The sequence below is a fragment of the Sitophilus oryzae genome, unplaced genomic scaffold (assembly GCF_002938485.1).
Source record: "Sitophilus oryzae breed Bouriz unplaced genomic scaffold, Soryzae_2.0 scaffold_1521_pilon_pilon, whole genome shotgun sequence".
Classification (NCBI taxonomy): domain Eukaryota; kingdom Metazoa; phylum Arthropoda; class Insecta; order Coleoptera; family Curculionidae; genus Sitophilus; species Sitophilus oryzae.
Genome location: NW_022146194.1, coordinates 2,080,363 through 2,093,696, shown reverse-complemented (window position 1 = coordinate 2,093,696; position 13,334 = coordinate 2,080,363). Strand labels below are relative to the sequence as shown.

The 13,334-nt window shown below is 33.5% G+C and overlaps 1 protein-coding gene across 2 annotated transcripts in view; it reads left to right on the top strand.

The window, feature by feature from the left end:
• Positions 1 to 13,334, top strand: part of LOC115878728 (junctophilin-1) — a 76,510-nt gene that overhangs the window by 60,492 nt on the left and 2,684 nt on the right. For both annotated transcript variants that reach the window (XM_030895312.1, XM_030895311.1), the window contains exons 9-11: positions 308 to 495; positions 1,196 to 1,362; positions 8,965 to 9,165. In XM_030895312.1, coding sequence (XP_030751172.1) covers positions 308 to 495; positions 1,196 to 1,362; positions 8,965 to 9,165 — 556 coding nt within the window. The remainder of the gene's footprint in view (positions 1 to 307; positions 496 to 1,195; positions 1,363 to 8,964; positions 9,166 to 13,334) is intronic.

Below are 13,334 nucleotides of genomic sequence, written 5' to 3'. Positions count from 1 at the left end.
TTAGTTTTATTATATTCACTCAGAATTCTATTTATTACAAAAACGATTCCACGGAAAAATGCAAGTAGATGATGATGGTTTTCCTGCAGCAATTTTTTCTCGGAAGCTCTATAATCAACTACCCATTTACTGCCTACAAAGTCTAGAATATATTTCATATTCATATTTATTTTTAATTTCAGTATTCCACTAGTGGATAAAATATCATTTTAAACGCTTCATATGAGTAAATAAAGTTTCCATTATTGTATGATTGTAGACAAATAAATTGATTTATTTATATAAAACGATTTTACTTAAATTTTAGATATTCTAGAGCGACGGGCAGACTAAGCAATTCTATGGCGGGTTCCAGACAACCCTCCGTGGATAGGACGTCGGCAAGTCGGCTAGAGACTCCAGACAGAACCTTAAGGGCACCCTCGGTCCCGCGAGGGACTACCCCTGTGCCCACCGGTTTAAATTCGACCATCAAAAATGGTTCAGTTCCAACAGGTACATAACTATTTTGTATTTTAACCACAATGCCTAATCCAGACCAAGCAGACAACACAACGACAAGACAGAAACATTCATGTTTTACGACAAAATTGCGACAAATCCAATACATTCCTGCGACATTTTCGTCTCATTTTTGTTTTGTTTCAAAATTTGGAGACTTTTCAATGTCCCGTCTCGAGTCGGTAAAGATCAAAGTGTCTATGTTTTGTTCGTATATTTTGCTACAGGTTGTCGGCGCAGTGTGGATGACGTGTGCTGCCAACAGTAGGAGACCAGTGAAATCACACATGGTTAATAAAACTCATTCGCAACAACTAAACTTTCGACTTTGTTGTACTTTTGTCCTTGCGGTGTGGACAATTTGTCGCAAGTTTGTCTTGTTTTTGTCTCAAAACCGTGTTTACTTTTTGTCGCCTTGGTCTGGACCCGGCATAATAGACAAAGCACAAAAGACACAAAATTTAGAAGTTTTAGATTTTTCACCATGACTGGTTATTTATAGATTTTAATATACAGAAGAATTGTGTCAGATTTTGACATGTTTTACTTTAAATTAATATAATTTTCTCACATTTTCACACTATTTTTTGTCTGGAAAAAATTACGTAATTACCTATGAATTTTCTGCTTTTAACTATTACATTCTTAACGGCAAGGAAATGACATGTTTACCAATGAACCTTACTTCTTCCAGGACAGGGAGCTCCTTTGACGCCCCAGACCAACAATAGCAACCCTCCTTTTGAGGAAATCATCCTTCGAAAGAGAGGTTTGGGCCAAGACATAGTACCATCTCCGAATCAGCCTAAGCGGACCGAAAGTCTGTTCATTCCGGGCCAACCTAACGGGCAAACTGCAAAGGTTAGTCTAATTTTTCGAGATATAGTCAAAAACTCACTATAGATAAATCAATAGCTCCTCATACACCATCAGATTTGGCTTTAGAAAAGGCTTAGTCCACCAAAGACTTGTCCTGCTACAGACTCGGTCCGTTACACAAACACAACGTTTTCATCCGCAGACCAAGACCGCAGGCTTCTCTGTTCTGGTGTATGGAGGGCTAATAAAAGTTGGCGTGCATCAAAATCGTCCAAACTATTAGTACTATTAAATTTACTACTATTACTAAATTAAATTTCTAATGTATAAAAATTCGTTTGAAACTTTGAGCGCACTTTTTCCTTTTTCCTGTAATCTTCATATCCTGGTTAAAAAAATTGGCGCCGGGAGGCATGTGTAGCCGCCCATACTAAAATATGTTAATAAAAAGTTGGTAGTAAAGGAATTTTTCCAATTTTTTTATCTCAAAAACTGCGACTTTGATTTTGAAGTTATTACAAATTTTGTTGCAAATATTATTCCTAATCTTAAATTGAAAACCGCGTTTCGCTAGCTACTGTAATTTTGGAGTTACGATTTTTTTAAAATTTTAACTCCCTCCCATACCCCCTTTTAGAATTTTTAGAATTTAGAATGAGTGGGAGGGGGGTTAATCACTTCGACCTTACAGATCCATTGTGTCCCCCCAGGGCAAAAGCCAGTATCTGGGACGGTTCCCATACCCCCTTACCAACCCCCCACCCCCACCAAAAACTAATGGCCAGATTCTCGGGTGCCAAAGTATTTTTGTGCCAAATTTGATTAAAATCGGTTTAGAGGTTTTTGACTTATCGTGTTAAAGACGGATAGACAGACAGACAGACACCATGAAAATATTTTGTATTTAGGTCATTTATGACCCAAATAACTCATTTTGAGTGAAATGAAAAAAACTTCTTTTTTGCCGATCTTAATAGCGTACCATACCTGTTGGTATGGTCGGCTAAAAAGATAGCACGCTGTCGCATCAAATAAACGAATTGGCTCATAAAAAAACTTACTCCAAGTCATGGCAAATGTTGCCGGTTATTATTTTCCAAATCCATTTAATATGTTTCTGGATTTTTCTTTATTGTAAATCTGATATTTCTCATTTTCAATTTTATTTGACCAATTTGAAATTAAATCTGCGTTCTGTTTAGTTTAAACTGCGATTTTCATTTAGAAGAAGTAGCAAATAAAAAATCACGCGGGTAGGTTAATTGTCAAAGAATCTGTCACCTAAAGTCAACATCAAATCTAAACACCAAAATTATCACAAACGGTTAATTTCATACAGATTATTTTTAGAGAGAATGATTATCACAGTCACAGTATGTGAAGGTAGGTAAAGTGGACGTGAATATGATTCAGATTTTGTATGTGAAGGTAGGTAAAGTGGACGTGAATATGATTCAGATTTTGATGTCTTTTTTTAGCCGACCATACCAACAGGTATGGTAGGCTATTAAGATCGGCAAAAAAAAAAGTTTTTTTAATTTCACTCAAAATTAGTTATTTGGGTCATAAATGACCTAAATACAAAATATTTTCATGGTGTCTGTCTGTCTGTCCATCTGTAACACGATAACTCAAAAACCGCTAAACCGATTTTAACCACATTTGGCACAAAAATACTGTGGCACCCGAGAATTTGGCCATTAGTTTTTGGTGGGCGTGGGGGGTTGGTAAGGGGGTATGGGAGTGGGTTAAACATTTAAAAAAATCGTAACTCCAAAATTACAGTAGCTAGCGAAACGCGGTTTTCAATTTAAGATTAGGAATAATATTTGCAACAAAATTTGTAATAACATCAAAATCAGTCAAAGTCGCAGTTTTTGAGATATTCCGTGTTTCCGTAGTCCGTTTTTGAGAAAATCCGTGTGGAGAACTCCAAACTCCCATCGGACGCGACTGCAGGTGGCGGATAGGGGAAATCGGACCAAAATTGGAAAAATTCCTTTACTTTGAAACTAAAAGAACTGCCTACCAACTTTTTATTAACATATTTTAGTATGGGCGGCTATACGTGCCTCCTGGCGCCAATTTTTATTACTTCAAGACCAGGCACTTAAGTATATTCTGGGCTATAAAGAAGTTGTTATAATGGAATGTTACATCCACAATTAAAATACCAGCAAGTAATTTGGCGTGTAATGCATTAACTACTGGTCCCACTTCCTGTTGCTTTTTTGGCTCCCAATCAAGTATCTGTTCTTGGAATCGGCCTTATTTACCGAAGTAAAGTTTATTTTATTTCTTAAATTTATTCAGCAAACAATTTATTTTATTAGATAATTACCGTTATATTAATATTTTATAATATGCTATATTTAAAAAAAACAAAGATTTAATAGTTAAATGAGTTTTATTTTATTTTACATTGTTTGTTGTTAGCTTGAATATTTAATGTTTTAAATAATTCTACTACCTATACAAAAAACAGTATATTGTTTTATTAGGAGTAAAAATTACACTTCTTGTGGCGAGGTTGTACTTGTGACATACAGCCGAGGCACTTATACTAAGGGTTGCAAAGGTTAGTCTTGGGTCGAGATTTCCGTGTGTAAGAAGAGTACAATGGCGTTTATAATATACTGAACAAAGAGAGAACAGTAAACACGATGCCAAACGTCCGAAATAAACCGAGAAACTGTACACATTGCTAAGAGACGTGGAAGGGAATATAGCATGGTTTTTAGTACCTCTGTCAATACTTAAAGTACTAGGGAAAGGTGTACATCATGCGTTCAGCATCACGATTTAATTACGTTTTGCGATACTTTATTTGTTTATTTATTAACGAGTCGTTGTAATTTTCCCTATAGCTTGAACATTTTTAAGTGCAAGTTAGAAACACTTGCATTTTTGGTAAAAATAAGTTGGTGTTCGACAGTGGTCGCGCTATTAGAACTCTGAATTCAAAAATCGATATCCCGAAATCTATTAAAAATAATTGATTGTAGTTTTTTCAAAAACTTTCTTAACATTTCTGCTATATTTTCTTCGCAGACAGTATGTTAAAATCTTTATAAATAAAAAAGTTACACGATTGCTGAAAATTGATATGCACTAAAAGTAAATAGATGGGTTGTTTAAAAATTTTTGGATTGGCAAAAAACAACCTTATCGAATTTTTGTTATTTAAACATATTGTAAAAGATCCGATCTTCAAAATATGAAAAAGTTTCAATATCTAAAGTGGTTCTTAAGTTATCGCGAGTTATGTGTCAAAAAGTTGAGTTTTTAAATTATCGCGATTACTGACGTTTTATCGTTATAAAAAAATGGACACTCTAATATCCTTATAATTCCATTTCAGATGCTCAGAAACATATCTAATGATTTTTCTAGTTACCTTTTCGAAAAAAAGTCGTTTAAAAATAAGCGGTTTGCGTTACGCCGAATCAGTGGCGGATACAGAGGGGGGCCCATGGGGCCAAGGACCCCCCTAAAATCTATAAATTGGGTTAAATATTAGGCTTTTGGGTTAAAAATGGCGCTCTAAAAAGTATATTCTACATTACTTTTTATTTGGCCCCCCCCTAAAATAAATTCCTGTATCCGCCCCTGCTCCGAATAGAACATGCTATTTTTTTCAAATGACACAAATAATTTTTTAAACAATTTCGAGCGTTGCAGATAATATAAAAAGATTTAAAAGTAATACCTTGTAAGTAATTAGGTATATATCCAGAAACAACGGGTACACTCGTTGAATTTGACACTTAATGTCAGTTTGATAATATATTTTTTTTTCTACTTTTATGCTTAGGCGTAAATGTACTTTGCTTTTATGCCTAGACGTTGAAATGGTCTTTTTATGTTATTAATCACGTCGCAATAATTAATAATTTTGTGACATTTGAGAAGAAAACTTTTTTTTCATTGAATTATTAGCGCATACTTTTTTCGCGTTTATCCATTTACATGCCCTGTATATGATTTAGGGATTTTTCTCGACAGTGACAAACTAACGACACACCTGATATATGTGCACGTTGTTTTCCATTCGGCTATTCGTACACAATTTAAAAATAAACACCGTTTTTCAAACGAAGCTCGAATCATTAGCCACAGCCAGGATAGCTTGCCAAAAGTCACGGGATGAGTCTGACTAGAGATGTCGAAAAATATCGAAATATCATAATATCAACTCTTTTCTTAAAAATCTAAATATTAATAAAAAGTTTATACCAAAGACAGCGACTAAACTAGCGATAAAATCGCGAATGAATTAATTGTGGAAGACGATAATGCAATTTTATCGTCGTATATAAAACAATATTTTTTTCTATAGCAAGTTACGTTTTAAAAAATATTCAGAAATAATTATTTCAAGGAATTTATTACGAGTAAAAAAAATATTGTGCTGGGTTGGCGTTGGTTTCTATGTAATTTGACAAATAAATAAAGCTGTCTCTTTAGTTGTCAGTTTTGAGTCAATATTTTTTAATTCTCTTTCGTGCCGATTGCTGATTGAATTGGAGCCAGAAATGGCTCAAAACGAAATAAGTAAATTACCAACAGATATTCAGGCTGAGGCGATAAACGCCATATCCAAACTACTTCCATTTAAATCCCAAATAACTTATGAAAAGGAATACAAACATTTTCAAAAATGGAAGCAATTAAAAAACGTGCGAGAAGAAATAAAGTTTTTAACCTATCCTCGCTGTTAAAGTATCATTTAATCTACCCTTGCGGTTAAAGTACTATTGTATCTACTAATTTTGATAGATATAAGGCAATTTTAACAGTTGCTATGGAAAAAAAACTTTATTTGGATGTCTTTGGAATCATCCACATATCGATAATTTATTCGTAAAAAGCACATCTCTACGACTTTGACCGAAATACCTCAACAACTCCCCCCTCTATCACCCCGTCGCTTTTTCTAGTAGTTTCCCCCCTCTAATCCCTGACCCCCTCGTTCGACCTACGCGACTTTTCGGGAGCACATCTAAAACGGTCCATGTCACTTCAGCTCCCCGGTCCTAGTGATCATATGGTGATCACCGAAAACTCACAACGCCGCGCGCCCGACAGTTTGTTCACCCCGTGATTTAGCGTGATGCAGAGGATGTAACGACCTTGATGGTGATTCGATAGGGGGTGAAATGGAGGGGATAACAGTAAAGGGGAGACTGTTATAGTTTTTTTTTGTTCTTGTGGTGTTTTTATAAGTTGTGAAGGTGTGAAGAGATCGAAAATGTTGTGGTATCAGAGTGAGGACGACGATGAGGACCTGATGTTCTCGCCGGCCTTGATGGCCAGGAGAGCTTCGGAGAGTTGGATAGAAACTCCACCTGCTGAGGTTAACTAATATTATTATTGAAAACACTATAACTAACCAGCTTTTTTATAGCTATTTTTTGAGTCTCATCATCCAATAATTTTTTTTCACTCTTTAGGCTCTACAGGGTGTTCAAAAAATGTAGAGTCAAATTTCAGGGGTAATTCCTCATTAAAAAATGCATAGTTTTAAATATACACGATGCTAAACTTTAATGAACTGAATGTTAATTTTTTTAATGTAATTAAGGGACTTATAATGGCGTTAATTACCGAGGGCAGCAAAGATAATTTTCTTACTTCTTTCTGAATTTAGTATATTTTGTCATATTTTAAAACGACATAAATGTTACATTTATTAATCTTTCTGTACATACTGTATTAACGCTGCTGGTAGGAACTTTGTTTGTGGCCAGGTTACTACTGTATTAAATGATCTGTTTATAAATTGACTCTCTTTTCGCTCGAACTCGGTACACACGTTCGAGTACATTTCTATTATAATGTAAGAATTATTAAAAAAATCTGAAGACATATTGCAAGCGTTACTTCCACCTGAAGGTGTGTGAATCCTGGATGGAACTGTTCTCTTGTATATGTCAACTCCCTGGTTCCTTCAAACTTAACCTAGCCTACTCGGTTCATTCATAAATTTCTAATAAAGGTTATGCTGTAGCACAATTCAAGCTAGTTACTTACAAAATTATTAAAAATTAATGGATTTTAATCATAACCATCTACCGGGTGCGTCTCGAAAGTGGCTCCTTCTATAACTTTTGTATTTTTTCAGTTGAAAAAAACGAGCTTTGGTATGTTAGTATATGACATAAATTAAGATTGATTGACGTATTCTATTGTTTTCGGTCACTTCCTGTTTCACCGGAAATTACTGCAACTTTTGATTTTTAAATGACACTCTCGGTATTTTTTTATTTTATTCGGTAGAAAATGACACTCTGGATAGAGTGGCATATCTATGTCAACTTTTGACATTTTCCCATATGGTTTATTTTAAATTGTAACATGCGGTTCATAACGACAATTTGACTCGAAATACCAAGTGTGTAGTATCAAATTATTCCTAAAAAATGCTTTTTTCAAATATGCTAATGAGCCACTCTCGTTTCATTTGAAAAAAAATGAGTTATCATTAAAAATACGATTTGGGCATTTTTTAACCGGTAAGGATAAAACACTAAAAACATTAGACAATCAAATCTATTTTTCCAAGGCTCCTTGATTAATAAATTAAAAATTAGTGTTTTTAACATAGCCGAATGCGATTTTTTATTAAGAGAAAATGTCAAAAGTTGACATATGATATGTCATTCTATTCAGAGTGTCATTTTCTATCGAATAAACTAGAAATGTACCGAGAGTGTCATTTAAAAATCAAAAGTGGTAGTCATTTCCTGTGCTACAGGATGTGACCAAAAACAATTGTCGTCAATCAATCCTAATTTATGACATATACTAATATATCAAATCTCGTTTTTTATATAAAAAAAAATAAAAAAGTTATAGGGAAAGAGGCCTCTTTTTTAGACGCACCCGGTATATATTTTGAAAATTTCAGCATTTTTCTAAACGGTTTTCCATTTTGTTGGAAATATACGTCAATATTTCTTTCTTCAATAGTCGAAAAAATTTTGATGGTGAACTGTCAGTTGTGGATATAATATATGATATAGGATGATATTTACCAAATTCAAAATGAGACTGATTAATTTTATTGACGCGAGTAGTACATTTTTGTATCAGTTTTAAGGTTGATTCTCACTATACCTTCCGTATCAGCTACCTTCCGTTTCCCTTCCGTTTACATAAAATATTATATCATGTAAATGAATAGGACAATGCATACTATACGTTCCGTTTCCCTCCGTTCCATATCCTTTCCTTCCATACATCTTTTTAGCAGATGGACTGAAGCGTATCGGAAACAGCGTTGTCAAATTCTTACATTTGTACCAGCTCTGTGAACATTTTGCTGATATTTATTTATTCTTTCACCTCTTAATTAAATTTATTACCTTTTTCAGAAGATACAAATTTTTAAAATAAAACGTTCGTAATGATATAAATTGTACATGGAATTGATACAGAACGGAAGCATTTACGTATGAGTGAATACAGTCAAAAATACGGAACGGATATGGAATGGAAACGGAAGGTATAGTGAGAATCAACAAATCATCACTAACTAATATAAAGACAATAGACACACAGGATAGCTCCACAATGCTAAATGACATTCTTCCTGCAAGCGGTATATAAAAAATAAAACCATTTTTTTCTCATTTGCCGTAGGTTCTAGCCACTCAGGCCACCCTCCAGCGCAAGAAGTCTCTCCCCGACGTCCAGGAGCTGCCCAGGGCGACGCGCCAGATGCCCCGGGAAGAAGTGTCCATGCTGGGTTCGGCGAGGCGCGAAGAAGTCCGAAGGCAGGTCGACGAGAGGGAGCGGCTGAGGGCCAATCCGCTCCTGTACCTGGTCAGTCCGCAAGTTAAGGTACGGTCACAAATTGTACGGTGCTGTCTCTCTCGAACATGTTCGGTTTTCTTCTTCTTAGATCTTGAAGTTTATCGGTTCCAAAGTTTTCTCTTATTTTGCTTGGATACAAAAAAGTCACTCTTTTTGTTTAAATTAGTTTGGCAAAAATAACTGATAAAGTATTCCGAGAAATATGTAAGTAAATATAGAGGAGTTTTAAAATATTTTGCTGACTCCACTGTTAAGTCACTTTGTTGTTTACACTTTGCAGCTTTGCTATAATTTAGAATATTTACAAAAGATAGTCTAGACAGGTTGAGTCCTTTGGTTGAGTCAAATAAGTTCAAATATTTCCAGGGCTTGTAGATCTCGATATTTCTACTTTATTCGATAGAAAATGTCACTCTAAATAGAATGACATATTATATGTCAACTTTTGACATTTCCGCATATGGTTTATTTGAAATTGAAACATGCGGTTCATAACGACAATTTTACTCGAAATACCAAGTGTGTGGTACCAAATTATACGTAAAAAATGCTTTCTTCGAATATGCTAATGAGCCACCTTTGTTCGATTTGAAAATATTGAGGTATGATTAAAAATACGATATGAACATCTTTTAGCCGGCCAGGATATTAGACGATCAAATCTATTTTTTCAAGGCTCCTTGATTAAAAATTATAGTGTTCTTAACTTATGGAAAGCACTGTTCATTAAAATGTTGTATCCTATGTTATAGGGCTTGTTTCTCTCTACAATTTCCTGTCTCACAATGTACCGTTTGTGTCCGGGAAGTGATCATAGTTTCATAGTTGTTGGTTTTCGAAAGAATTCAGAATTCAGTACATGTATAATATTTCGTATAGTTTTTATTTTATTGATTTCATGGAAAGCACTGTTCATTAAAATGTTGTATCCCATGTTATAGGGCTTTTGTTTCTCTGTACAATTTCCTGTCTCACAATGTACCGTTTGTGTCCGGGAAGGGATCATAGTTTCATAGTTGTCGATTTTCGAATGAAATCAGTACAATGTATATTATGTCGTATATTTTTCATTTTATTCATTTTATGGAAAGCACTGTTCATTAAAATGTTGAATCCTATGTTATAGGGCTTGTTTCTCTCTACAATTTCCTGTCTCACAATGTACCGTTTGTGTCCAGGAAGGGTTCATAGTTTCATAGTTGTCGATTTTCGAAAGAAATCGGTAACACAGCCATGGCACTCTAGATTGAAATTTAAAATACGATTTGTTTTTAAACGAAAATGTGAAAAGTTGACATATGGTATATCATTCTATTCAGTGTCATTTTCTATCGAATAAAGTAGAAATATTCCGAAGGTGCTATTTAAAAATCAAAAGTTGTAATCATTTCCGGTGAAACAGGAAGTGACCAAAAACAATTGAATACGTCAATCAACCCAAATTTATGTCATATACTAACACATCAAATCTCGTTTTTTTATCTGAAAAAATAAAAAAAGTTATAGGGGTGAGCCACTTTTGAGACGCACCCGGTATATCCGCTCTAAAATATTATTATGCACTTATTTAAGTATTGTATGTACATTGATTTGTATGTACATTTGTACCACCTTGTATGTACATTGATTTGTTTAAAAATAAAAATTAAAATAAACAAACCGTTTGTATATTTACAGTTAGATTTGACCACAGAGTTCTGACCACAGACATTCTTTTTTCAAGGTTTCACATTGGCGTAGGTTCGGGATCTTCATATAAATAGAAAAGAATTTTTAAATAAATAATATCATAAAATATAGGGTATAGGTTTCAAACAACATGTGCTATATCTTGTGGGGACGTAAATATCGTCAATAATATGTCATCACGCAAAAATAAAATGTATTTTTTATATCAACATAGAACATAGGTCCTACTCTGCTTTGTTTCGTAGCTACTACTTCTAATTTTCTTCCAAGTGCTTTTAGCGATTCCAATGAACTTTTGAGGATAAAAGTTACTATAAGTGCGACGAAAAAAAAAAGTTCGTCACTGACTTTGATTGTCCTGGTAGCAAAATTGATGAGATAAATACCTATCAGATCCAGGCACAGTATTTGTTATAAACACAAAGAGTGACTTTTGCATCTAAGCATCAATTTTGCATCATTTTTCCAAATCGATGACAAATGACAAAAATTTGACAAAAAAAGAGCAACATTTGTGTCATATCTTATTACAATACTATAAATCCTATATTCTAATACTATAAATCCAGAATATTGGATATCATTTTGTAGATAAATTTACCATAAAGATTAATGGGTATATTGATAATACTTTTTAATTGATAATTTTAAGATTTCTTACTTGCAAAGTAGAATGCTTGGAATAAAAAATTAGTTAGACTTTTCTTACTCTAGGTTATCTGATTTTACTATTTTAATAGCCTTTGCTTCTATATTTCCCTACAACTCTTTATTTCTGGACTATACTAACAAAAAAACCTTGCCCGATTGAATTCCTTGCATTCCTGCTCTGTTTGACTCTACCTAGGTTCATAAATTTCGAAGAATGATTTACTAGAACTTTACATCAGACATAAAAGTCTTACTATATTTACTATAGATTCATAATACAATTTAATTTATTATTGTTTGACAACTGAATTGGTAAAACTATAATGTAATTGTTGAAAAACAACTCTTACTTTGTATATTCAATTCGTATTTCAAACAATAAATATACTGAACACACAAAATTAAATATATTTATTTACAACTACCTTTCAATAAAAACATTAAGGTAGGAACATAATAGGTACCGTATGATCGAATAAAAACGGCGTCAGCGATGGCTATGAAATGAAGATCGCTGTCATTTTATATGTAAAATTATATTAGAAAAAATGTCATTGATCGTCATTTCCAAGCCAACTGGAGGCCATTTTTTTTCGATCATACTGTATATCAAAAAACTTATGGCTGACTTAAATTCCGGTTTATCCATAGGCGTTCTAATTTTATTTAAAACCTGTAAAAATACCGTATGATCGAAAAAAATACGGTTCCAAGGACAGCTGGGAATGACAATTGATAATAATTTTGACGAGGTCAATCTCTAGACGTGATTGACATAAAACTTGTCAAAAATTAACGCTAATTATAGAAAGACTAAAAAAGGATAGAACGATTCTAGACACAAATCTATTTCCAGAAAATTATTTTTTCTAGAATTTTTAACTATACCATTTAAAAATCATTTTTACTCAATATAAAAATAAATTACACCTCCTAAGACCCAGCTGGCCATTAAAAAGTAGAGAAGGGTGTGGGTCAAGAAATGACGTCTAGGGCTGGACCTCGCCAAAATTATCATCGATTGTCATTTCAAAGCCGTTTTTGACGCAGTTTTTTTTTTCTCGATTGTATAGTATTTTCTCCTAAGACAGACTTTACTATTATATACCTTCTACATAGTATTATTTTATCAGTAGAAATGTATAAAATATAAAACTCTTTTTTTTTGTTCGACGTAGGTATTGTATTTCTAAGGTTATAGTAAATCATTTTTTTACTAATTATTTTCACAATTATTGACTAAATTGATTAACTTAATTCAATTGTTCTTTACCTCTCTTATTCTTTTCCTATACTGCATTACAGAGATCTAATAGGTACGTTATTGTCTGTTAGATTTGTTCTGTTCATTTTCAAGTGCTCAATAATTTTTCGAGGAATGTGCAAATAGCTGGTCAATGTTATCATATTTTTTGTATTAGCTTTTTTTTAGATGTCTCATTCGCCCATTTTATATGATTAAAATGTCATATATGTACGATACCTAGGTTCAGTCTAACATTTTCTTTTGTAGAAGAATGAATAGTGTGATGAAGGTGTGTATACCGTATGATCAAGAAATGGCGCCAAGTCATGTTAGAAATTACGATCATTTTTTTATCATACCTATTGTATTTTACTGCTCTTAGGCATGATACACATATAACCTGCACGCTCTAATGCATGTAGTGACGTCACTTGGATTCGACTGTATTATGACATACATATATACGGTGTCCCCAGTGGAGAATCTAGATACGTAGCGTTCCAGTTCTATGTGTATAATATGCTCTAATGTAGATTTGCTTTAATTAGTAATTAGTATGCTTATTTTATGTAATAGTCATAGTTTTTTTGTATAAATGATTTTTTCTGTA